The 24,387-nt window shown below is 43.8% G+C and overlaps 1 protein-coding gene across 1 annotated transcript in view; it reads right to left on the bottom strand.

The window, feature by feature from the left end:
- Window positions 1-21,665, bottom strand: part of ITGA9 (integrin subunit alpha 9) — a 445,717-nt gene extending 424,052 nt beyond the window's left edge. Inside the window, exon 1 of the mRNA XM_083186309.1 lies at window positions 21,289-21,665. Within this exon, the coding sequence (XP_083042435.1) occupies window positions 21,289-21,470 (182 nt within the window). The 5' untranslated portion in view covers window positions 21,471-21,665. The remainder of the gene's footprint in view (window positions 1-21,288) is intronic.
- Between the last annotated feature and the right edge of the window lie 2,722 nt (window positions 21,666-24,387).

Genomic DNA, 24,387 nt, shown 5'->3' with positions numbered 1-24,387 from the left:
TGTATATCTCCCAATAGGTAGTAACAGTAACAAGGTTGACAGTCTTTATGTCAACCACTACTAGTCGATGGTCAAAACGTTGACATGGACAAAAAAGTCGATATAGGAAAAAAGGTAGACACAGGCAAAAGGTTGACATGGAAATAGTCAACATCTGTTTTCATGGATTTTTATTGTCTACGTTAACATCTGTCGGCATGGATCCCCAACTACTGTAACGCTTTGATGGCCATTCTGCAGACATGGGGCCCCAATCATAGTCCCCATGGATTGTAAATTATGAACAAGTTATGTGAGAGAATAAAATCACGAAAACCTTATGTTGACATTTTTCATGTGTAGACCATTGCCTGGCGACCTGTGTTGACCTTTTGTCAGTGTTGACCTAGTGTATGTTGACCTAATTACTGTCGACCTTACAACCAGAACCAGCCCAATGACATGCACTGGGGAGTGAGAAGTAGGGATAGTAAATTCCTCAATACAGAAACAGATTTATAAGCATAAGAGATGTAAAAGCCAGGGCCAGATTAACCAATAGGCTGCAGCCTAGGCCGTCAGGACTGGGGGGGCCCCTGGCAGGTAATAGCTGAGGAATAAAATGAAGGGCTGCACAAACAGTGTAATGGGCAGTACAAGCGGTGTAGTGGTTAGCACTGAGGTCATGGGTTCGATTCCCACCATGGCCCTAACTGTGCAGAGTTTGTGCTTGCATGGGTTTCCTCCAGGTAGATTAATTGCCTACCTGGGGCAACAAAATGAACCCTAGAATGAATTTGTGTGTGTGTGGGCAATTGCAGAGGTGGATCTGCAGCACAGCCCAAACTTTCAGTTAGGGGAGCCGCACCAACTGCCAGTGATTCCAAGACTGTGATGTTTGGCAGTGGTTGTGGTGGCAGTAGATATGACTCCCCTATTTTGACTTTGGACTGCACTGCAGCCCCACTTCTGTAACTGTCATTGGCTAGGAAGTCCGGGAACAGTGCATTCTGCCTTATGGAATTGGTCATGTTAGAGGGAATAAAAATCTGAGGGAGATGTAAACTGGGCTTATCTTTTGTCCCATGATTGGGTATATAATTCACATGTTCTCACATTTGGTCCTCAGGACCCAAAACATACAGGTTTACTAGGTCACCTGTGTATTTTTAAAATGTGTCAGTTAGCGATACACAATGTACTGTATCTGCTGGTGAGCTGGAAAACTTGACATGTGCGGAGTCCTGAGGACCAAGTTTGAGAACCTCTGCTTTATTTGCATCACTGCATATAAAGCTACTCCAATGTGACTATTTATAATCCCTAATGGCCCCATTACACATGTTTTTTGTTTTTTAACAAAGCATCCATGCATTATTAGCACCCTAATATTCAGCAAACTTGGAAAACTCTAGGTTTTTGGAGGTTAAGTGTGAGAACAAACACCATCTTTAGGTAGCTTTTGTTCCCAGATTGCTGCACCTTCTGATGAGTAGATGAGAGGCATCCTTACGCAGCCTGCTCACTGCATAACCTCAGGTCTCACTTGCACAAAAGCGGGCATTACTATTGAAGTAGTAATGTTCATAGGGGAATCTAGAAATATGGTAATGGGTGGTCCCAGATCCAAATACTGAAGCAAGGTGAACCTTTGCGCGGCAAAATGGGGGTGTGGTCGCATGGAAAGGAGGTGTGTCACCACGAAAAGAGGGCATCATATTACACATTAGACCACACACCGTAATGCCCATTACGCCACACGCCATAATACCTATTACACCACATGTTGTAATGCCTATTACACACTATACCAAAAACCTTAATGCCCATTTCACTCTATACCAAACATCATAAAGCACAATACATGCTATTCTAAACCCGTAATGCCCATTACACATTATACCAAACGCTGTAATGCCCATTACACACTATACCAAACACCGTACTGCCCATTACACACTATACCAAACACAGTAATGCCCATTACACACTATACCAAACACAGTAATGCCCATTATATATAACACACGCCATACTGCCTATTAAATATTATGCCACATAAATGCCACTTAACTACATGCTCGTTGCTGTGGGTTTCATGCTCGATGCCAGGGGTTTCATGCTTGATGCCAGGGGTTTCATGCTTTGACTGGGGTCTCTGTGACAGGCAGCCAGTGACACCTATGCTGTGTCAGTGTCAAAACAGGCCGAGTAGGAAGGCCCTGCTAGGACAGGGCAGCAGGGGCCAGGGGGGCAATTTAGGGCTTCTCAGAGACAGCCACACAGTGGTAGCCACAGGACTCAAGAGGATGGTCCCACAAGCACAGGGCTGGAGCCTGGCCGGCCTTTGCTAGGACAGCCTGAGCAGCAGGGGCCAGGGAGGCAAGAGCTTCGCACAACCTAACAGTGCCACACTGTGATGACAGCTGAGCCACAGGGTATGCTGGGCCCCACACACAGCACTGAACTGTCTAAGTTTATTTGTAACAAATTACACTGGCACTTACAGTACATATATTGATTATGTGGAGGCACCGGGCAGCGGAGGCACTGGGACTTGTCTGGATGGGTGGCGTTTAATAGTCAGAACATAGTCAGAACATTGGGCAGTCACACAAACCGGCAGCCCGTAGCCCCATCAGCAGAATCTCCCCCGGCACCGCTGTCAGCCTGTGCATTTACGCACAGGCTGATTTATGGTTCCAGGGTGTGCATGCGCACAGCAAAATGTGAGCGCTGCCGCCGGAGGAGAATTGAGTGATGGGGCTGTGGGCTGCTGGTCTGTGTAACTGCCCGATGTTCCCTGACTATTAAACGCCACCCGTCCGGACCAGGCAGCCTGGCTGCCGCCCATAGTATGTGCCACCCCTAGGCCCTGCTGTGGGCGGGGGGGGGGGGGCTTTGGCGGGCAGGCACTGGTGCTGCTCTTGAGGGGCAGCGGAGGAGTCAGGGCAGCGGCTCCACTGCCTGTGCTGCCGCTGCCCTGGAAGGGGGAGACAAGCGTCACACCTTCAATGCTCGCGCTGCTTGCAGGGCAGCCAATCAGGAGCGGCATTGGTAGTATTGGTGGCCACTCCTGATTGGCTGACGCGGTCCAGCGGGGGCATTGAAGATAATAGCCATAGGCTGCTGCTTTGTTTTGCTTACTGTTCCGACAGTGAGTATACAGCCGGGCAGCGCACAGATCTTGCTGCCCGGTTGTCATTTCTTTAAATAGTGGCTGGCGGTCTAATGGGTGGTCCGGTGCACCCCCGGATCACCCCCTAGATTCGCCTATGGTAATGTTACATACTGTGGTCAGAGCTGTTTTTCATAAAGAGGTGTAAAGATTGGCAAGCAAACATTTTTATTCATCATAATCTTTTTTTTACACAACATTTTTTTATTTGAATTTATATAACAAATGTGAGTGACAATGGAATTTTTGGGGGATATTTTGAACATTGCTCACAGAGAAGTTGGCAATCAAAGGGTTAAGTATACCCTGGATACTTCATTGTCAGTAAACAGGCCCCTATACCCCTAGTCCTACTGTATTTCTCACGGTGAGATCCCACACTATGCTTTGATACTCCCCCATATTCAGCCTTACTCACAGAACAAAAATCAAAATGTCAATTATTTGAAAAGATAGACTTGATTGAAATGTTATAGGTTTTCGACTCTGAATGACTACAAGAATGGCTTGCCTCAGACTCTTACTCATCAAGATATACACAACTGTAACACAAACTGGAATACATCATTTGTACATACAAGTTCACATTCTGAAAGTTATCAAAATAATGATGTAATGCAAAGGCGAAAATGAGCCACTCAAAACATTGTCTTCCGATTACCACATCCAACCAGCAGGCTTTCATCTGAACACTTGTGTCTGCAGCAATTGTGTAACTTTTCTACTTCACATGATATAATTATATACAAATAAATAAGCAAAAATGTAACAAGTTTAACCAGAAAATGCACTTTCATTTCCTGCACTGACCAATTATAATATAGGGCAGAGGTAGGTTAAAATGTGTTTAATTAGCTATATCAGACTAATTTATCCTTATGTGTAAAACAAAATCTGGATGTAGCACTTTTTCAAAAAGACATTGAAATGTTCAGGTCCTTTTATGGACAAACTTGCAAATACTGTATACAAATACTTCTAATATAAAAGCAGACTAAAGTAATTAATTGTCCAGGTCTGGCAGTGAGCCCAAATACATGAATCTATAACGCATTAAGCTGCAGTTACAACTTGACTACAGGCTAAGCAATAGATAGTTATCTACTAAATAGTGATGCAGGGCTCATGTAGATTCCACCGCACATTGACATTTCCGGATTGAAGGGTTAGCGGGCTTCTAGCAATTCAGAAATTCGGCTACATTCCCCTCAGGACAATAATATTATAGAGATAACAGACCTCTTTGTGGGTTGTACAAATGTTATCAGAGAGAGTTTTGTAAATTTGTATGTATTCTACTAAAGCTAAGGGATATAAGGGCAGATGTACTAAAGCTGGGTAATCATTGGATCGGTCTGGCTGATTTACCATTTCTTCATGACAAATCACCTACATCGCTCTGTGTGTACAGGTGATTACGCGTTCAAATAGATGATAGCACATCAAATCAATGGAGCCTACACACGTAGCGATATACAGGCATTTTCTGAGCGATTTTACTTAATTTAACTACATTGCTCAGAAAATGGCCCTGCATCGCTGTGTGTAGGGGCCACAGGGATAGCGATGTGCAGCGCCGCACATCACTACGGTGATTAAATACCCCGCTCGCAGGTTATTAATCAGTCGGGGTCAGTGTTCTCACCAGATCTAGCATCCGCTCATCTACACACATCGCTACGTGTGTACGGCCTATTAGTGTTAATACTAGTAACCTTGTTTGTGCAGGAGAATGCAGGAGAATGGAATATGATCCTTCCTTTCTTCATTCAACTCATTCCAATGTGTGCACACAATCTGGACACAAGGGACATTCTCCGATGTCAGAATGAATGCACTTTGCTCCAGTGTGGTGTACCAAGCGTAAAAAAATGTAAAGAGAGGTAAAATACCATCCTTTCAGCAGCTTGTAGCTGCCATATTCATACACAGCTTGTACCATGACAGGAGCTCTTTGTCCCATATGTTATCTCTCTCTTTCTCTACAACTTATCACTCTCTAATGCTTAGAACATCTCAGCCATATGGTTCTATTTATTTAATAATCTGAAAGGTATTTCTTTCTATTGCTGCGCAAAGTGGTGATTGTGAAAGTATTATTGTCAGCAGCAATAAGTAGCATTGCTGGCCAGTCACGTTGCCAATGCTCTTGCGTAGTCATAGGAACACATCGTCTGGCAGTCAGGTCTCAGATTACAATTCATTAACTAAAAAGATTATGGGTCTAATTCAGACCTGATCACACAGCTGCAAATTAGCAGGACGGCCAGTCATAGATAGACTGTGCATGCGTACGTCCCATTGTGTGTATGCGCAAGGCCGTCCTGCGATAAAATCATGCTACTTTTTTCAAATGGGTCCTTTGAAAAAGCAGGTATAGCTGACGAAAAGTGACAGCTGTGCCAACCTACCAGCCTCTCCTTGGTGTGCGGATATCCATTTATTACTGGACCCATCTCTACAGAGTCCGATTCACGGATTGTCCGGGACCAGACCTCAGGATTCTAATAAATTCCAACAAGACCCACCAGCATTATCATTCAATTGGGTACAAGAACTCCCTCTGAATAAGAATCTTCCCTCCAGGAACTCAGGGGTAGATTTATTACCTAGCGATCAGAGGCATATGCGCTATCCCCGTGCGTTATTGCAGAGGATAGCGCTTCCCCTGATCTATGACCCCCAGCAATGCGGGTGTTTAAGGTGCAGCGTTGTGGGGCAGGCGGCATGGCGCAGGGACATTATTTAGTAGAAGAAGCCTGCCTCCTAGCTTATTTATTAAGCTGTTTTGTGGGCACGCGCGCCTTGTCTTTTCTCATCTTATTTTTGACATAAATTTCTGGCACTGCGGGTCTCCATTCTATTGCTCCTCCTGCTTCCTGGTCTCTGGCGTCTTGAAATTAAAACATCTCATACGCCGGGTATACATCATCCCAGGTGAACATTACCCGTATAAACTGTGCATGCGCCTTTGACACAACGCGTGTCAGGGAAACCGGCGCATGTGCAGAACACACAGTCGGGGAGGAGCGTGCACGCGTTAGGATAAAGGTGGGGACAATGCACTCCCATAACGAAGACTTCAGAGTTAATACATTCGGGAAAACTGCGAGGCCGCTTCACCACGAAAAAGTGGTGAAGCGAAACTTGATTGATAAAGAACGTTAGGGACTTATTTATTTATTAACAGTTTCTTATATAGCTTAGCATATTCCATTGCGCTTTACAAAGGAGACAGTGATACAACAAACAGGGTATTTACAGAGAGTCAAAAGGTAGGAGGGCCCTGCCCGCAAGCTTGCAATATATAGGGAAATAGGCATTGATACATAAGGATAGATACTGTATTCTTTATTTTATTTATTTATTAACAGTTTCTTATATAGCACATACATATTACACAGCGCTTTACAGAGAATATTTGAACATTCACATCAGTCCCTGCCCCAGTGGAGCTTACAATCTATATTCCCTACCACATGTACACACAGACATTCTAGGGTTAATTTTGTTGAAAGCCAATTAACCTTACAGTATATTTTTGAATTGTGGGAGGAAACCGGAGTACCCGGAGTACAACCACGCAAGCACGGGGAGAATATACAAACTCTGCACAGTTAGTGCCATGGTGGGCATCAAACCGATGACCTCAGCGCTGTGAGGCAGTAATGCTAACCATTACACCATCCGTGCTGCATCGATTCCACCATATACCAGAATGCAAGGTTCTGTGACTTTTGATAAGCTTGCCTGAAGAGATGAGTTTTTAGGGAACGCTTATAGGTTTGGAGACTTGATAATAAATCCACCCCTCAATGCTCTATTTAAGCCATCAATAAGTGAGAATCTATAGATAGTGAGTGTATGTAGTTGAGGGTACTGCCATAATGTTCAAGAGGTCAACCTAGGAACGGTACCATGCTTTTAAAACTATCAACATTGTGAGACTGCACCTATTCAGTACATTAACCACATCCATTATACATGCATTATATCTGTTTTTTATTACTTATAACATCATAAATCAATATTAATTTATTTTACTATACCATGTATTTTATTTTAATATTTCCTCAGAACAGTGCTGTGTTTCAACCCCTGACTCTGTCCTCCTATTACATGTCCACATTTTGGTGGTGACTTACAGGGTCGCCGACAGGGGGGTGCTGTGGGTACAGCTATCCCGGGCCCAGGCAGCTCATTTTGCCTGCACTGTGCTCGGTGGGGAGGGTGGCCCGGACTGGAAAATCAGTCCCGGGCCCCAAAATTCCTAGTGGCACCCCTGGTGACTTAATGATTGTCACACAGTCTATCTCATAATCCACACCGCACTCAAAGACAGGTAGTTCATTAGTGCACGTGACCTGACCATTTCATCGTGAAATTACACCTGTTCTGGGCTCGCCACACAAAATATGGCTTTCTAAGAAACAAATGATCTAATGCTGTCTGCAAATAAGGGAACACACAAGTATGGTTCTCAGTCTAATGGTGCATACAGCGATGATCACTGAAATCACTGTGCTGAACATTTTCCTATGGAACGGACGCTATGGAAAGCCGTTCAGTCTGCTGGTAAAACTGCTGCAAGTATGATGATGCACATCAGCACTCACCACTCATCGCCTGGGTGGCTTTTGCGCTGAAAGCAGCTCAAACTACAAAACTGAGCTGCTTTCAGCTCAAAATCACCCAAGGTGTATGGGCTTTTATTCTTATACACATGCCGCTCTGCACCTGGAAAAGTGGGAGAGAGGAAGGAATTGGTGTTCCTGCTTAAGGTAAAGCTACACATGCATGCTTGCACTTTACTGGGCATCCACAGAGTAACATCATGTAAGTTATGCTAACTGGACTCACTCAGTACTCACGCTGCATCTGCACCAATATGTATAAAGCACAGATCTTAGGCTGCAGATTCTTCCCGGAGAATAATGAATAAAAATAAACTGCACAGTGCACAAACAATAGGTAATAGTTCTACCTTTATATTAAGGACCACTAAATTAAAGGTTATTGTGGAATTCCACTAGTAACAATAATGCTTACAGGCAGGAAGGCCTCATCCCTTATAAGGGGCCCCACCCAGAAGTAGCATATAAACTGTGGCTAGTGTCTATAAACATCTGGTGGGTGGGTGTATAACCTCTGAGATTGGGAATCACTGCTTGAATGAAATCTCAAGTCATCCAGTTCTATTTATTCATTGTATTTTGCAGCAGCTTTTCTGAGAGGCAGGTACGAGAAGGAAATGAATGAGTGTTTCTTTAGATACTTTGTGAGGTTGCATGCACAGATGTGCACTATGGCCAGACAGCATTACTCTGCTTTATTTCCTATTCTAAAGCATTACTTCAGATGGCAGTGTAGGTTATGGACAGTATTATACATTTGCTAACTCATCCTTTGTGAGAGATATGCAAAATATCCGCAAAAAATGCCAACATCTCTGTGGGCGGGATGTTCTTATATCCGCACTCCAGCTCTGCCGCCCATCGCATACATAATTATCACATGTGCTCTAACATATGTGATAATTATGGCAAAGGACAGCTCTTGCGTTAAGAGCTGTCCTTTACGGTGAGTCAGCGGGTCCAATTGGGTCCCAGCGGCTCCCTCCCTCCCTTACCTGGCACTGTGCTGCTGCTGCTGTGAGGGGGCTGGCTCTCCTCCTCCCTGAACCCCGAAGAGGATCATAGTGCAGGGAGGAGGAGGTCACAGGTCCGGGCAGCACAGCTCTGTGCTGCCCGGACACAGGTGAGAGGGGGTCGATGCGGGGCAGCGGGGGTCGGTGCGGGGCAGCGGGGGGTCGCGTTAGAAGCTCATATGCTTCTATGGGGCATTGCCAGATTTTTCTGGCGATGTCCCCCGCTGCGGTAACCCGGGGAGGGATGCTTAGTGCATCCCAAAATGCGGTAAAATCCCCGTTATCGGACACTTTTAATAGTGTATGTTATACTGTAAAATAAGCTTACATGTTATAAGCTTGTTTAAACATTGAAAATTCAACTGTGAAATGTTTTAGATGTTGCAGCAACAGTAGTAAATGTAACCGATGAAATAAATTAATAAATGAAATAAACCAAAGAAACTACAAACCGACCGTGGTAAAGAGTTTCTAAACAAAACCCTAAAAAGTGTTAGAAAAATACATATATTTGATTCAAGCGTGATATAGTATACTATATCATAATATACATCTTTACATATACAGTAATATACCATAATATTAAAGATATATATACTATATCACGCTTGAATCAATTATATGTATTTTTCTAACACTTTTTTGGGGTTTTGTTAATCTACTCAATATATTTTTGACATTCGTATTGTCAACATGCAGCATGTTAACATTCACTATGTGTAAATGCCAATAGAACAGTGTGTGATGTTGCCATAGCTTTACATCCATCATAGTAGCTCAGCTGTGTGTTCTGGTGAACACGACTTCCAGATGTTTTGTAGCAGCTCCACCGCTAAGTACTGAAAACTCGCCAATCCATAAACCTTACAATAATCTTATTCTTAGAACCTAAACATGGGTGTCTCAAAGGGTGGATTGGCAGTGCTGTTGCCCAGGGCGCTGTGACCTTGTGTGTTAGAGGTGCACTCCACTTGCTGTGAGCAACCAACACCAAGTAAGAGGAACTGGCTCAGCTCTCTACAAAGGCAATACGCACCTCTCCCTGTCTTTCCTTTCTGTCCACAGCATTGGATGTACCTGAGTATCTCCCAGTTTGGAGAACCCCATGAGGCCCAAAATGAAATTGTGCCAACACCAGTTATACTCCACATGGTCTAGAACTAACCATATAACCAACACTAAGGACCTTATTCTGGTCCAAACGCAACTCAAAAGTTGCTTGTTGATTAAACGCCACCCGGCGCTCACACAAACCCTCCACACACACCCCCTCCCTCGCTCGCGGAGTTCCCCATATGGCTGAGAAGGGGTGCATAAACACCCATTCGCAGCCTTGGGTGCAAAGGCCAAATCATTCGATGGTCGAATGATTGGGAATGAGCACGCAAAATGAAGACACTCTCTGGTGTGTTAGCTTTGCGTGCTCCGTGTATGGGAAGAGGGCGAGCAGCTGACATCTGGTGATGTCAGCTGCCCGCTCCCGGCACCTGTGTGACTGCCTGTGTCACTACACCAGAATAAGGCCCAAACTCTCCTACTAATGCCTAACCCTAATCCTCCAACTAGTGTCTAACCCTAATCCTCCACCAGGTGCATAACCCTAACCCCTAAATTGCCCTCTAGAGCCTACCTCTCCATGACCGCAACCTGTCCCTATCCTTCAACTTTATGCAGAATGTTGACAAAAGTGTTTACATGTCAACATTATAACTGTCAACATGGTGATGTCAACATTATGACTCAATATTTTGAATGTCAACACAGTGACTGCATCCCACAATTCAATATTATCAAAAGCTGCTTTTATCTTATCAATAACTTTATGTAAACAGTGAAAAGTGTGATTGACTCTTTAAAGCTAATCTTGTAAAAAAACAAAATAGGCAACTCGGTAAAGGCCAGTATACACTGGGCAATTGTGAGCTGCTAGTGTGTATGGCTGGGCAACGAGTGGTTGGGTTCATCGTCCTCCACCGCCATTCGTCGGGCTGTTTTACCAGCTGAGTGAACCACTTTCCACAGTCTCCTACTATAGAGAGTGGTACCAAGCACTTACTGTGCATCCAGGATGGTATGCACTTTTTGGGGCTCATCTGTGGGAATACATTTTAAGGTTTACTGATTGAATACATTTTTAAACACTGTAAATACTATCCTGCATTAAGGCACAGTAAAACTGCATTATGATCACATACCGTGCTTTTTGGGAATGCAGGGGGTTATTCAGACCTGATCACCAGGCTGCTAATTTGCAGAGCCCTGCAATCAGGTACAGTATACACCAACCAGAGTGAAATCCCACCTTGTGCAAGCTTGTGATTTGCTTAGCACGGGTTGCAAAAATTAGCTGGATATTTCCAGTGTGTGTGCAGTCTGTGCATAACCCAGGACTTACTCGGCAAAGCAGTCGGATCATTGCCGGAGCTGACACCACATGCCTTCCCCTCAAAGCCTGGGCATGCTTGTGTTTTCCCTGATACTCCCAGAAAACGGGTGGTTTCCACCTTCAAATGCCGGCATCCTGTCAATTAACTTGCATATGGCCAGCTATCAAAAAAAGCAGCAGGATTTTAGTGCAGGAAGGCCTCACGCATGAATACTATGAGCTGTATGCATGCGTAGTCTATCAGATAGCCCAGCCTTCAAATTCGAATAACCCTGATATTCCTTATAAATTTACCTACACTAGTCAAATTTACTATGAAATTAGTGTTTTTTATTTAAATTTAGGGTACTTGTTTAGTTTCACGGCGGCCGATATATCGGATGCGATATTGGGCGATATATCGGCCAATCTGATGTGATTTTTTACCTGTTCATAATCCCACTATCCACTATGCATGGAGTTGATTTTATATAATGTGGCGAGCGCAGCGAGCCACCGAGCCCGAAGCGTGGCGAGGGGACGCGGATTACTGCGCTCACCACACTATATAAAATCAACTCCATGCGTAGTGGATAGTGGGGTTATGAACAGGTAAAAAATCGCATCGGATCCCATATATCGGCCGCCGTGAAACTAAACAAGTACCCTAAATTTAAATTTAAAAAACAGTAATTTCATAGTAAATTTGACTAGTGTAGGTAAATATATAAGGAATATCAGGGTTATTCGAATTCGCAGGCTGGGCTATCCGATAGACTACGCATGCATATAGATCATAGTATACATGCGTGAGGCCTTCCTGCACCAATACCAAAATTAGTATAAAGAAAAATAACAAATAGAATTGATTAATACAAAGTGAAAAAGTGGTAGCTGCTAGACACTGCACATTGCCAAGGACGGAAATTTCCAGTGGTAATTCCATTAAGTATCATATTTGTTCTCATAAATTAGGGATAAGTAACCCACAAACTCAGCCCTTATTTTGTGTTTGGACATTTTGTAGAACTGGTTTTTAAAATGTATGAGAGAATAGAAATTGTGATCATCATCATATGCACTTCTGCCATGCAGAAATTATATTTAGGATTTCTGTAAACTAAACTTCTCCCTTCAGTATACTGTATGTCTGAGATTATGCAGGATTTGCAGAAGAACTCGATATGTATATAGAAGTACAGAGTGATGGATTATTGCTTCTGCTATTCTGCCAAGTTGTATAAATAAATGTAAAAATATAGAAGAAACTATGATGAAAAGAAAGTGTTTGCAGTTGTCCAATAAACGCAGTATCATCCACTTAATGGACATCCAGTGTTATAAAACATTACATCTCAACATTAAACCTTACACCTCAATTTTACTGTTTCATCCTCCCCCATAGCCAAACTGTATCCAAATCATGTTACATACAACTAACAAACCACATACAGAATACACATAACTGCCAATAGGGAATCAGGTATCCGATCTCCAATTGCAAAAGAAGGGTCGTTTCATAAAGGGGTTAAAGGAGATGGGTACACGGAGAGGGTAAATTACTTTGAAGCCAGATGTATCAAGCTTCAAAAAGTGATAAAATGGAGAGTTATAAACAGCCGGCCAATCAGCTCCTACCAATCATGTTACAGGCTGGGTTTGAAAGAAGACAGGTAGGAGCTGAGTGGCCAGTCCTTTATCACTCTACATTTGATCACTTTTTTGAAGCTTGATACATCTGGCCCTATGCCAAGTGAGAGTGTCAAAGCAACAAGAAATTGAAAAGTTGACCAAGGTCTTTGGTTACGGAACAGCCAAGGCTGGTGTAAATCAGTTCATACCTACTATTACACCTTAAAGATTGACCCAGCATTTAGTTTGACTGGGAAAATGACATCGATAGAGTCTGAAATACAAAGTACAGGAGCTTGGGGAGGAGAATCATCTTAATGACATTTAAATTATATACAGTATATGCCCTTCACTGGAAGACATCACAGTTGAAAATGTCCATATTTTTTAAAAAGTGACTAAATGCACAATAATATTCTAATATTAAGGTGATGTGTAGGACAGGAGGATTTACAAATGCAAAAAAATTACAATACAGGCCAATCAATATCGGGAAACATAAAATAGTAGGAATTGTAATGAGCCAAAATCGACCAAGAAATAATTGCTCTATGCTTCTTCCTCAACAAAGAAGTGTCCCAGGAGGTAATTGAGAAATGTTGGGAAAGCCTACAAAATCCGTATAATATATAAAGCCTAATATTGCAGGAAAAAAAGCCAACAAGCAGATGCCATAGGAAAATTTGGGTATAGTCTTTGCAAAGCAGCATTGCAGACTATACCCAAATATCATTATGGCATCTGCTTGTTGGCTTTATTTCCTGCAATAGTAGGCATAAGGCCTCCGTGGACTCCTGCTCCTCTCTCAAAACAGCATAAGCAGTACAAGCATGCACTGGCTTAGTAGGGTTCTTCGCTCTGCTACCTGGAAAACCAGGGGCTCCAGAGTTGGCACAACCGCATTAACATATAGGCAGCAATGTCTGGGGTTGCATAACTTTAAAAAAAATGGTACTTGTTTCCTAGCACGGCCACAATCGCGGGCATCGTGTACCTTAAAGTTAAGGTACACGATGCCCGCGATGGACCCGATTTCCTTTGAAATCAGGTCCATTTTGCTGGCAAAGGCAAAATCGCGGGCAACGCGTCGGTCGCGGCCATTAACATAGCCCCTGACGCGACCGACGCGATGCCCGCGATTTTGCCATAGGCTTCAATGTTAAAATATTTTTTAACATTGAAATCGGGAGCATCGCGTCTGTCTTGTGCCATTATAATGGCACAAGATGAGATGGACTTGATTAAGTCCATCTCACATAGGAAACAATGTGAAATGGGCCAATATGACCCATTTCACATTGTATATGGCCCCGTCGTCACCCCACGATTGACGCCAACCCGAAGCGTGGCGAGCGCAGCGAGCCCGCGAGGGGCGGCGGTGCGCGTCCCCCTACTATCCACGTCGGCGTGGAGTTGAGAATATAAAGTGTGGCGAGCGCAGCGAGCCACCAAGCCCAAAGCGTGGCGAGCGCAGCGAGCCCCGCGATGTGACCGACGCGATTTTTCCGACACGACCACCCCGATGCAAATCGGTGTGGCCGTGCTAGGAAACAAGTGCCAAAAAAATATTAACATTTGAACAAGGTGATGCTTGGCTTAGAGATACAGAATGTAGTTATTGTTACCATTGTTTATTTATAAGGCATCACATAACTGTACAATGACAGAGTAGAGCTCATAACAGGCAAACAGAAGGATGCACAGTAAGCATCATAACAACATAATACAGCATAAAGCTGAAAGAACAAAGCAACAAAGCATATTACTGAGGGGAATCTGAAAATGATGATTTAAAGAACATTAAGGAGGTAAAAGACAAAAATGCACAGGTGGACAAGATGAAGTAGTGAACAGAGCTTACAATATGAAAATGGAGGTGACACAAGAGGGACCAACACTGAGAAAATACAGGTGTAAGGAGAGTGGACCAGTAGGGATAGAATTAGGAAGACAGGTGAAAGAATCCAATTGCGGGCAATGATTTCACCCAGCAAATTAGTTGCAGCATTTTAAGGCAGCTCAGATTTGCAAAATTTTGTCAGCAGTCCCATATTGCTGGGTGCAAAATTGTTCGAATTTGAGTTGAGAGCTGACTGCAAAGGGTGCAAGGAGCGGTGTCATTACTGCAGTTTCAGGGCCATTGCAAAGACTGTCCTTCACCCACAAATAGATTCCCCTCAAAGACTCTGGTTGGATATGGGAGTGAGATCCTAAGGTATAGAGCATCATGGGAATGTGTTGGATTTGAGAGTGTGAACTGGTTATACTGTAAGTGCTGGTGATTAGCATATCAGAGAATGGGAAGGTGAGTGGTGTGAGATGATGTTGCAAAGGGAACGGGGGGGGGGGGGGGTGTAGGTCATAAGGAGGATGTTGAATTTGATTCTATAGGCGACAGAGCCACTGTAGAGATTTGCAGAAATTGGTGGCAGAGGAAGGTTGGAGACAGAGTGAAATCACAGAAATACTGTAGGTAGATGTACTAATGCCCTGTACACATGGTTAGGTGTAGTCTATTTTTCTATTATATTTTGCTTATATAAGCAAAATCAAATCAAATCCGCACAGAAATCAAATGCAAAATAGATTGTGCAGGCAAGACTAAATAGTACAGATCTGTCCTAATCGAATGTGCTTGCCTTACCATGAGATTCGATCCCGATGATCGAATGGCAAGGCAATCGCTCCTGGTGTACGCACCTTAATCACACGAGTGAGTATAAGTGGACAACATTGTTGACTTTGAGATATGTGCATTTTGTGTCCAGTACAAGCAGTGAAGATATGACTAATTCATATGATGTAGATGTGAACACTCAGCAATCCAGATTGAGTTGCAGTCATGATGAGGACACACTTGCTGGAATGCAAATTCTAGCTCACAGTTTGCCTATTGCTTTCCTTTCTGATTCCCATTCTTTGGCCATGGGCCATAACATGAAGAGTCATTAATGTTGCTCTAACAATAACCATAGTACCGTATCTGCTACCCAGAATAATGCTTTGATTATTGCAGCTGCTGCATGCATCATGGGGCTACACTGTATACAGGTTTATTTAAAAAGGGATACTTGATAATTATAATAATTGCATACATAACGATTACTTTTCCCCACCCCTCCCCACAAACTTTCTCTCCCTGCAGCCCACCTGTAGCCTATCCCTCCCGCTAGTGCCTAACCCCATGCCCCAGTGCCTAAACCTAACCTACTCTGCCTTGCAGCCTAACCATAATTCCCCCCTGTACCTAACCCTAACATCCCCTTCCCCGGCCTAAACATATTCCGGCCATCATACATCATACTTAGGTTTGGCATTCTGGCACCAACATCCTAATTGATGTCGGCTTTCCAGCGGCAGTCGCCTGGTGGTAGTTGTGATCGAGTTTATGCTAAACCTCCATTTGCATGCATGCAGTGATATTTGGCATGTGGGCGGGGGTGGGCATTCATTCGGGCGGTGCATATATGACACGCAAAGCTGCAAATTCCTATCAGGGCATATAAAAAAAATGTTTATCCAACCTTATTCCAACCTTATTTTAAACGTATTTATTGTGTCTGCCAACACACCTTCTTCAGGAAGAGAGTTCCAAAGTTTGACCATAAAGAATTTTTTTCTTCTAATGGAACAAAATCTTTTTTCTTTTAATCTAAACTTGTGCCTTTGTGTACTAAAATCCTTTCTAGCCGTAAAAAGGGTGTTTGATAGTTCCTTATATTGGCCCCTGATATATTTGTACATGTTGAGCATGTCCCCCCTTAAACGTCTCTTCTCCAGTGTAAATAGTCCCAAAGTGCTCAATCTCTCCTCATAGCATAAATTCTCCATTCCCCTAATAAGCTTTGTTGCTCTTCTTTGGATTTTTTCTAATTCTATGATGTCCTTTTTATAGTGTGGGGCCCAGAGGTCTAACCAATACTTTGTACATTGGCATAATTACTTTTGAGTCCCTAGTTTCCATGCCCCGTTTAATACATGCTAGAATTCTGTTGCCCTTTTTTGTTGCTATGTGACATTGAGCGCTACACCCCAGTTTGTTAACTATTTGGACTCCTAGATCCTTTTCAAGTACTGAATTATCCAATGCCTCCCTGCTTAGGTTATAACTAGAACACTGGTTTGCCTAACAATGTGGATAAAAGCAAGCATGACCTTGCTTTTATCCACATTGAACCTCATCTTCCACTTTTTTGCCCACTCATCTAGATTGTCAAGATCATTTTGAAGCGCGGCGTCATCCTCTGCTGCAAAGATGGATACATTGCTGAGTAACCCCATCCCAATATTTTTAATAAAAAGGTTAAATGAAATGGGCCCTAGAACCGAATCCTGTGGCACTCCACTTTGTACTGGTATCGTATCTGATACGGCACTGTTCACAACCACTCTTTGTTTTCTATTACACAGACAGTACTCTACCCATCTACAGATATTTGCCCCTAATCCCAGGTCCTCCATTTTATTTATCAACCTCTTGTGTGGTACTGTATCAAAAGCTTTAGCAAAATGTAGGAAAATCACATCTACAGCATTTCCATTATCAAGGTTATTGCTAACCTCTTCATAGAAAACTAGTAAATTTGTTTGGCATGAACATTTCTCACGAACCCATGCTGGTTACTACTGAGTAAACTATGAAGGTCTAAATATTCCAGGATACCATCCGTATAAAAACCCTTTGAATATTTTACCCACTATTGATGTTAAGCTCACAGGTCTGTAATTAGCTGGGTCATCAGTGTTCCCTCTAAGCTGTGCGCGCGCACGAATGTGCGCACAGACATTACAACAGAGCGCACAAAGCAGCAGTGGCCCCTTTTTGCAGTTGTGGACTCAATTAATATGTGTTTCACCCATTAACTACATTGTGTGCTGTGTTTTGAATGTTTAATATAATTTTGAAGTAAAGTTAACACAAATGCTGAACGTCATTTTCCAGTTATATATAAGTGACGCACAAAAATTTAAATTTCCTTCCAAAGTTGCACAACCAAAATCTTTTGCCGCACATAGCCTTCGTAAAAATTAGAGGGAACATTGTGGGTCATCCCTTTTTTGAATATTGGCACTACCTCTGCTATTCACCAGTCTTTTGGTACCTTACCTGATGATAGTAAATTATCAAAAATGTGATATAGAGGGGTCGCTAATTCCTCCCTTAATTCTATTAGTACCCTAGGATGTATCCCATCTGGCCCTGGTGACTTATTTGCTTTGATTTTGCTGAGCTTCAATATTATTTCCTCGATCGTGAAATCAATATTGAGATCTGGCTTGTTCGTCCCATTTGTGGTACATGTGCGTTCCCCTGTCTTTTTTCCCCTAGTAAACACTGATGAGAAGAAACCATTTAACAGTTCTGCTTTCCCTTATCTTCCGTAAAACTTTTACCATTGATATCGGTTAATGGGCCTATGTTCTCTTTAATTATTCACTTACTATTTATGTACTTGAAAAACTTCTTGGGGTTGCTTTTGCTTTCAGTGGCTATGCGCTCTTCATATTCCCTTCTAGGGACATCAGCTGAGCCCGTATGCTTGGCCGTCTGCATGCTGGAAGTCAGAGCGCACAGGCTAAGATCCGTTATGCACACGGTAGCGTACGGGCATTAGCACGCCACTCCCCTTAGTGTGCGGATCTGAACGAACGGCTTCGGTGCCCTTATAGGCATGCCTTCTCTCCCCGTGTGCGGGGACATGCGGTTAGTCACAACTGATTTGCCTGCACTGTCTATATTGCTGGGGGCCGCACATCACTATTGCCCACAGAGTACACAAGGGGCAATTTTGGCCTACTTTCTAGGCAATTTTGACTATCTAGTCAAAACTGCATGGCCAAATCGCACTGTGGGGGTTATTCTAGTTGCCTTGCGAATCCACCAAACTTCACCCGCCGCATGTCCGCCCACCCACCCCCTCCTTTACAGCACGGGTTCATCCATACAGGCTGCGAATGGATGTTTAGCATAAACATCCATTCGTATGCTGCGGGTAACCTCCCACATCTTTTCATGGTCGCCGACCATAAAAAGATGTGGAAGGTACACACATATAAAAGTGATTCACTTCCATATGCATGCATGCTTGGTCAGATATGGGTGGGCAGCTGACCTCCGGTGAGGTCAGCTGCCAGCCCCCCGCACCCACGTCACCGCCTCATTACCATGAGAACGCTCAGTGTTCTCATGGGAACGCCCATGGAACGCTGGGCTTTACCTTATGGTAATGGTACAGCCGTTTTTTATTATCACGCTGTATATTGCCGTCCATACACGGCATCATGCGTTTTGAACTAGATTGCATCGTATCTAGTTCATAACGCATCTGATGTGCTAAAGCAGCGTGCGTTTTGAACTAGATATGATGCAATCTACTTCAAAAGTACCTGCAGCACATACTTTTTATAATGTACAATGTGATGTGCATAGAAGCACGCATCACATCGCAAGCACGAAACGCACAGTGTATGGGCGGCATAAGAAATACCACCACCAGAGTGTGACATAAAAGTTTTAGCGAAGCCACATTCAAACCATGATCTATTCACATATTCAACTTTGCAAATTTACTATAGTGTGAGTTTTCAGAAAGGAGAGATGTTGCCCAACCAATCATATTCTACATTTTAGCCTCTGGAATGTGATAAATAATAAGTATAATCTGATTGGTTGCTACTGGCACCATCTCTCACACTTTATTAAATTTAACCATATATCATGTTTCTTTATTGTGGTCATAAAGTCCATCTGACACACAAAGGTACATACTACCCGATCCCAGACAACACTGATATTGGTTGTCAGGGGTTCTCCACTAAACCAACTTTCAGTCAATTGTCCATTTATTTTTCAACACCAAGCAGTAATATATACCACTCTCTATAAAACAGAGGACCGGAATCCGAATTTGGCGCTATTACACCGCAACTGCGTCTTTGTGCGCAGTGAGCCTTTTGATAACACCCAACTGAGATGCCCATTGGATGCAGGGCTAATCTGCGACTGTGGACAATGAAGCACCATGAGTTGCACATCGGAAATTGCACCAGATTGCGCAGAATGACCATCTGAACATGGCCACCAAATAAAACAAAAGAAGCTAACGCTGACACACCCTTACTTGAAATTTCCTCTCAGTGACTGAGGGCGGGATGTATTACTATACATCGCCGCCCCTCTCCGCCCGGCTGTCACGATGCCAGCGCATATGTACTAACATATGCGGCTGGCATCGTGGTGCGGTGACGGAGGCCCCCCACGATACCTGTAATGTGATTTGAGGGGGGTCTTCATCACCTCCTGGGCTCTGCAGCGTCCCCGGCATCTCCTCCTTCCCCCTGCAGCCGGAAGGACTTTCCCAGCTGTGACATGCTGCTGGGGGAGAAGGAGCAGCACGGAGGACAGGGGAGGGGGGTGCGAACGCCGGGCAGCAGGCGGCGATAGAAGCCCATAGGCTTCTATAGGGTATCGCCACCCAAAGGTGGCAATACCCTGCCCGGCAAAGACGGTGCGGCCGGGATTTAGTTAATTTGAAAATGCTGTAAAATGGGGGTTTTACCGCATTTTCATCATAGTACATCCCGCTGTGAATCTGTTCTTTTAAGCCACAATGGTAATCATCGCGATGCATGCGCTCCAAAGCAGACGCATGCTCTGACCAGCGACAGAGCATGGGCTGCCGAATCGTCCCTGGCATTTGTGCACACGTGCGACCTTTATGGCGCGCATGCTGACCCTTCCGGCTTGCATTAGAGAGGGGAATAGCGGTATGTGATGCCCCCTCTCTCCTGGACCTCAGCGGTGCACAGAGAGAGCCGCCGGACCCACCACAAATCGTTGCTCGCTCTGTGCGCTGTTCAGGAAGCGGAGCCTCCACCTTGCAAGAAGATATCGGCCCACCTGGCCATCAGCCCCTATGGCATTTGCCAGAAGTGCCAGATGGCCAGTCCGGCCCTGGCTCTGACTAAATACATTCAACATTTGCATACAACATGGACAACACTGCGTCCACCTCTGAATTAGGCCCAAAGTCTCCATAATGAGCCAACTATTTAGTCATCATTAGAATGCTTTTGAAACTCCCACAACTTTTGCTGTAGTGACTGAGCCCAAGAAGAAAACCAGATACATGTTAGACCACTCTCAGCATCAAGACCTTATAATGAATGCATTGCATTCATAAACTCGCAGCATGCAGACTGAAACATGTGTACTAATATTACACACACACACACACACACACACACACACACACACACACAAAGTGTATATATTACTGACCTATAAGGGTACAGGGTAACTATCACGCATATGCACACATGCTGGCTGGCATGCACACTATGCCCAGGACTGTGGGTCACGTGTACACAGCAGGTTTGGGTTTGTGCCTACTACATCATAGCACAGGGCAGGGTAGGGGGTAACGATCAGCTTAAAGTCTCTGGGACGTCTAACATTGTAACCAACGTGTGTACAGCACGGCTTACCATCTTGTATCATCATGGTAATGCTCCAGAACAGAATATCCAAAAAACGAGCCATTGGGACCTTGATAGGAAATAGGGTGATCCAGATCTATATTGTACGCATATACCAGATTTAGTGAAATGACACCAAGTAGTACTTTAAAGGGATTCCTTTCAGCCATGCCCTGAGATCCTGTAGCCATCCTGTATTCAACTCAAATCCAAAGAGAAGCGGAGATCCTAGCAAGTCCTCGCTGCACAGTTCTACTAACTCCAAGCGCTGGTGGCAGAGGTGCCAGACTGATATTCACTCACATGGAGCAGATTCCATGAGCAGCAGATCACAGAGGTGTGGCAAGGGGGGAGAGCTGGGGACCAAATAGTACAGCGAACTATTAGTTTTTGTAGCCTCTGAAATCAGGACCAATCCGTTCTATGAGGGAGTGGATTTTAGAACTCCGTTAACTATACACTGTGACATTACTACAGAACCAGAGCATAGATGCCATCTAGTGTACGCAGGGGATATTGCAGAGCATTGCTGAGGAAAGTGTGTAGTGTCGTGTAGGGGAGTGATTATATTTTTTGCTTCTTTCTGCTTGCAATGTTTGTAATAACACCTATTTATCAATCTTTGACAACATATGGAGCCAAATGTAGTGAGGTGGGATTTTTTAGTCACCTAACAATTTGCAACAAATGTGTGATTTTTGGCCAATAATTGCACATGTACTGTAGGGGGAATTTACTAACAGAAATATGCATAAAACAGGCATATTCGTATAAAAAAAATGTGCCTATTTTATGCATATTTGTATTTTCGGCATTTACTATGCCGAAAATACTGCAATTTGTATTCATGGCACATTCATATTTGTATTTACAAATATGAATGTATACACCATCAAAAGAATACCAGCCTCCAGCACCTGGAATGGGATGCGCACAAACGAGACGCACGTGCATCCCTCGCCGGCTGTACCCAACGCTGTCCTACACCTCCCCGCTTCCCCCCCCCCCCCCCCCCCTAACCCTGCTCGTCTCCTTGAAACAGAGACAGGCAGGGTTCGTATCCCAGCCTGCACGGTAACTGGGACGCGCGTGGGTGTGGGGCACTTGCACGACCCAGTCAGATGGAGCGCCGGATCACCAGCGGTGGCATTCTGGCGAACCCCAGCACTGAACGAGAGGCGCTCCATCTGTAATAGGCAAAACCAGTGCTTGTGGCTACCAATTATAAAATATGTAGACAAACAGAAGTGAATCTAATCCCTCACCACATAATTGAGTCTAAAGGATGATATATAAACAAAATGTATTATTTTACTTCTAAATTTCTTACAAAATAATGATTTGGCCTAGGGGTGTTGTGAAAACAATTCTGATACTCTAGGGTGCCGTGATTGAAAATAGTTTGGGAACCACTGGCCTATACACTGGCCAAGAGATAGATACAGAGGGAAGCCGAGAATTATGTGCTGTGCCCTGGGAGCTGCCCTCAGTGACATGATAGAGGCAGAATACAGCATTGCATGTCCAATTTTTCACCTAGGTTTTCTGTTGGGTAGATGTATGAAGCAGTGATAAGGGAGAAGTGATAAAGTGCCTGCCAATCAGCTCCTAACTGTCCCTTTGTAAACCCAGCCTGTAACTTAACAGTCAGGAGCTGATTGGTCGGTGATAAGGTACCAGGCATTTTATCACTTCTCCTCCCTTATCACTGCTTCATACATCTACCCCTGTGTGCCAGTGTTTGTGTGTCTGTAGGTCCGTGTGTCAGCATCCCTGTGTCTGTGTGTCAGCGTTTGTATGTGTGTCAAAGTTAATGTGTTAGTGTATCAGTGTGTGTGTGTGTAAGTCTGTCAGCAACTGTGTGCTAGCATCCATGTTGTGTCAGCGTAACTGTAGCAATGTGTGTCCATGTGTCAATGTGTTAGCATATGTGTGTTAGTCAATCTAAAGAATCGCTATACACATAAAAATTGTTTAGAGGGGTATGGGTCATTAGGTCGACAAGCATTAGGTCGACCACTGAAGGTCGACACATGAAAAAGGGTGACTTGGCTTTAGGTTGACACGCGCATTAGGTCGACATTGAGAAGGCAAACATTGAGAAGGAAAAAGAAGAAATGCACAAGGCGAGTCAAGCAGCGCTTGTAATGATTGACAATACCAGATGATTGGAAAAGTATAACAATTTTACTTAATAAAATCACATGAAATTACAATGGTACATTAAAACAATATAACATGGTAGGGTGGGGAATTATAAGTAAACTGGAATGAATAATTAAAACAATAGCCACGCCTCAGTAGATATGTGTGGAGCAAATGATTGAAAGTGATCACTTGTGGGGACAGGTAAGTGCACGTTACCAATTGATGAGTTCGGATTCTTTCTGAGTGTAACAAAGCTGGTGTCCTCACGATGTTTGCGGCTGAGTGGATTGCCGCTGGAGGTATTGTCGCTCACTTGAATTGTTTCCGTCCTCTTATTGGGGTGAGGGATAGATGTTAGCTTGAATCACCGGAGGAATCCTTGGAGCGAGGCACCCAGTTGGTGTTACAGCAGAGGAATGAAGATACGCTTCCGTGCTCAGTTGAAATTGTCACTGGTGTAGATGATATGTGGCATCCATGATAATCACCTGGAGATGCTGTGCACGGTGTCCGCCAATATATTTTAAACGGGGAAGTGGGTTTGGTGATGAGCAACGGCCGCAACAAGTGGAGACTCCACAACAATATCCAGAGGCTGGGTTCTGTCTTCTAACGCGTTTCACTGCGTCCTGCAGCTTTATCAAAGGTGTTTTGACTCTGTACCTGGCTCAGGTATATATACCCTACTTAATGAGAGAATCGATACACCTGTGAGGTCCAATCATCAATACAATTTCGTAAACAATACAGCAAAATGATATGAGAGTAAGGAGGCAGACATAAATCACCATAAATAATGTACATGTTTAATTCATTATAAAAATTCATACAGAAACTCTTTATTCAAAAATATCAGCTCCGATCACGTCATCGGGGTAAGGTGCGATCTGTAAATGGATGTCAGTCTTTATGGCACCATTATATTCATATTATGCCATGAATCAAGAATAGTACTATATT

Source organism: Crinia signifera, chromosome 5, assembly GCF_055691185.1.
Source record: "Crinia signifera chromosome 5, ASM5569118v1, whole genome shotgun sequence".
In the NCBI taxonomy this organism is placed as follows: Eukaryota; Metazoa; Chordata; class Amphibia; order Anura; family Myobatrachidae; genus Crinia; species Crinia signifera.
Note: the sequence above shows the minus strand (reverse complement) of the source record. Positions and strands in the feature narration are given on the sequence as shown.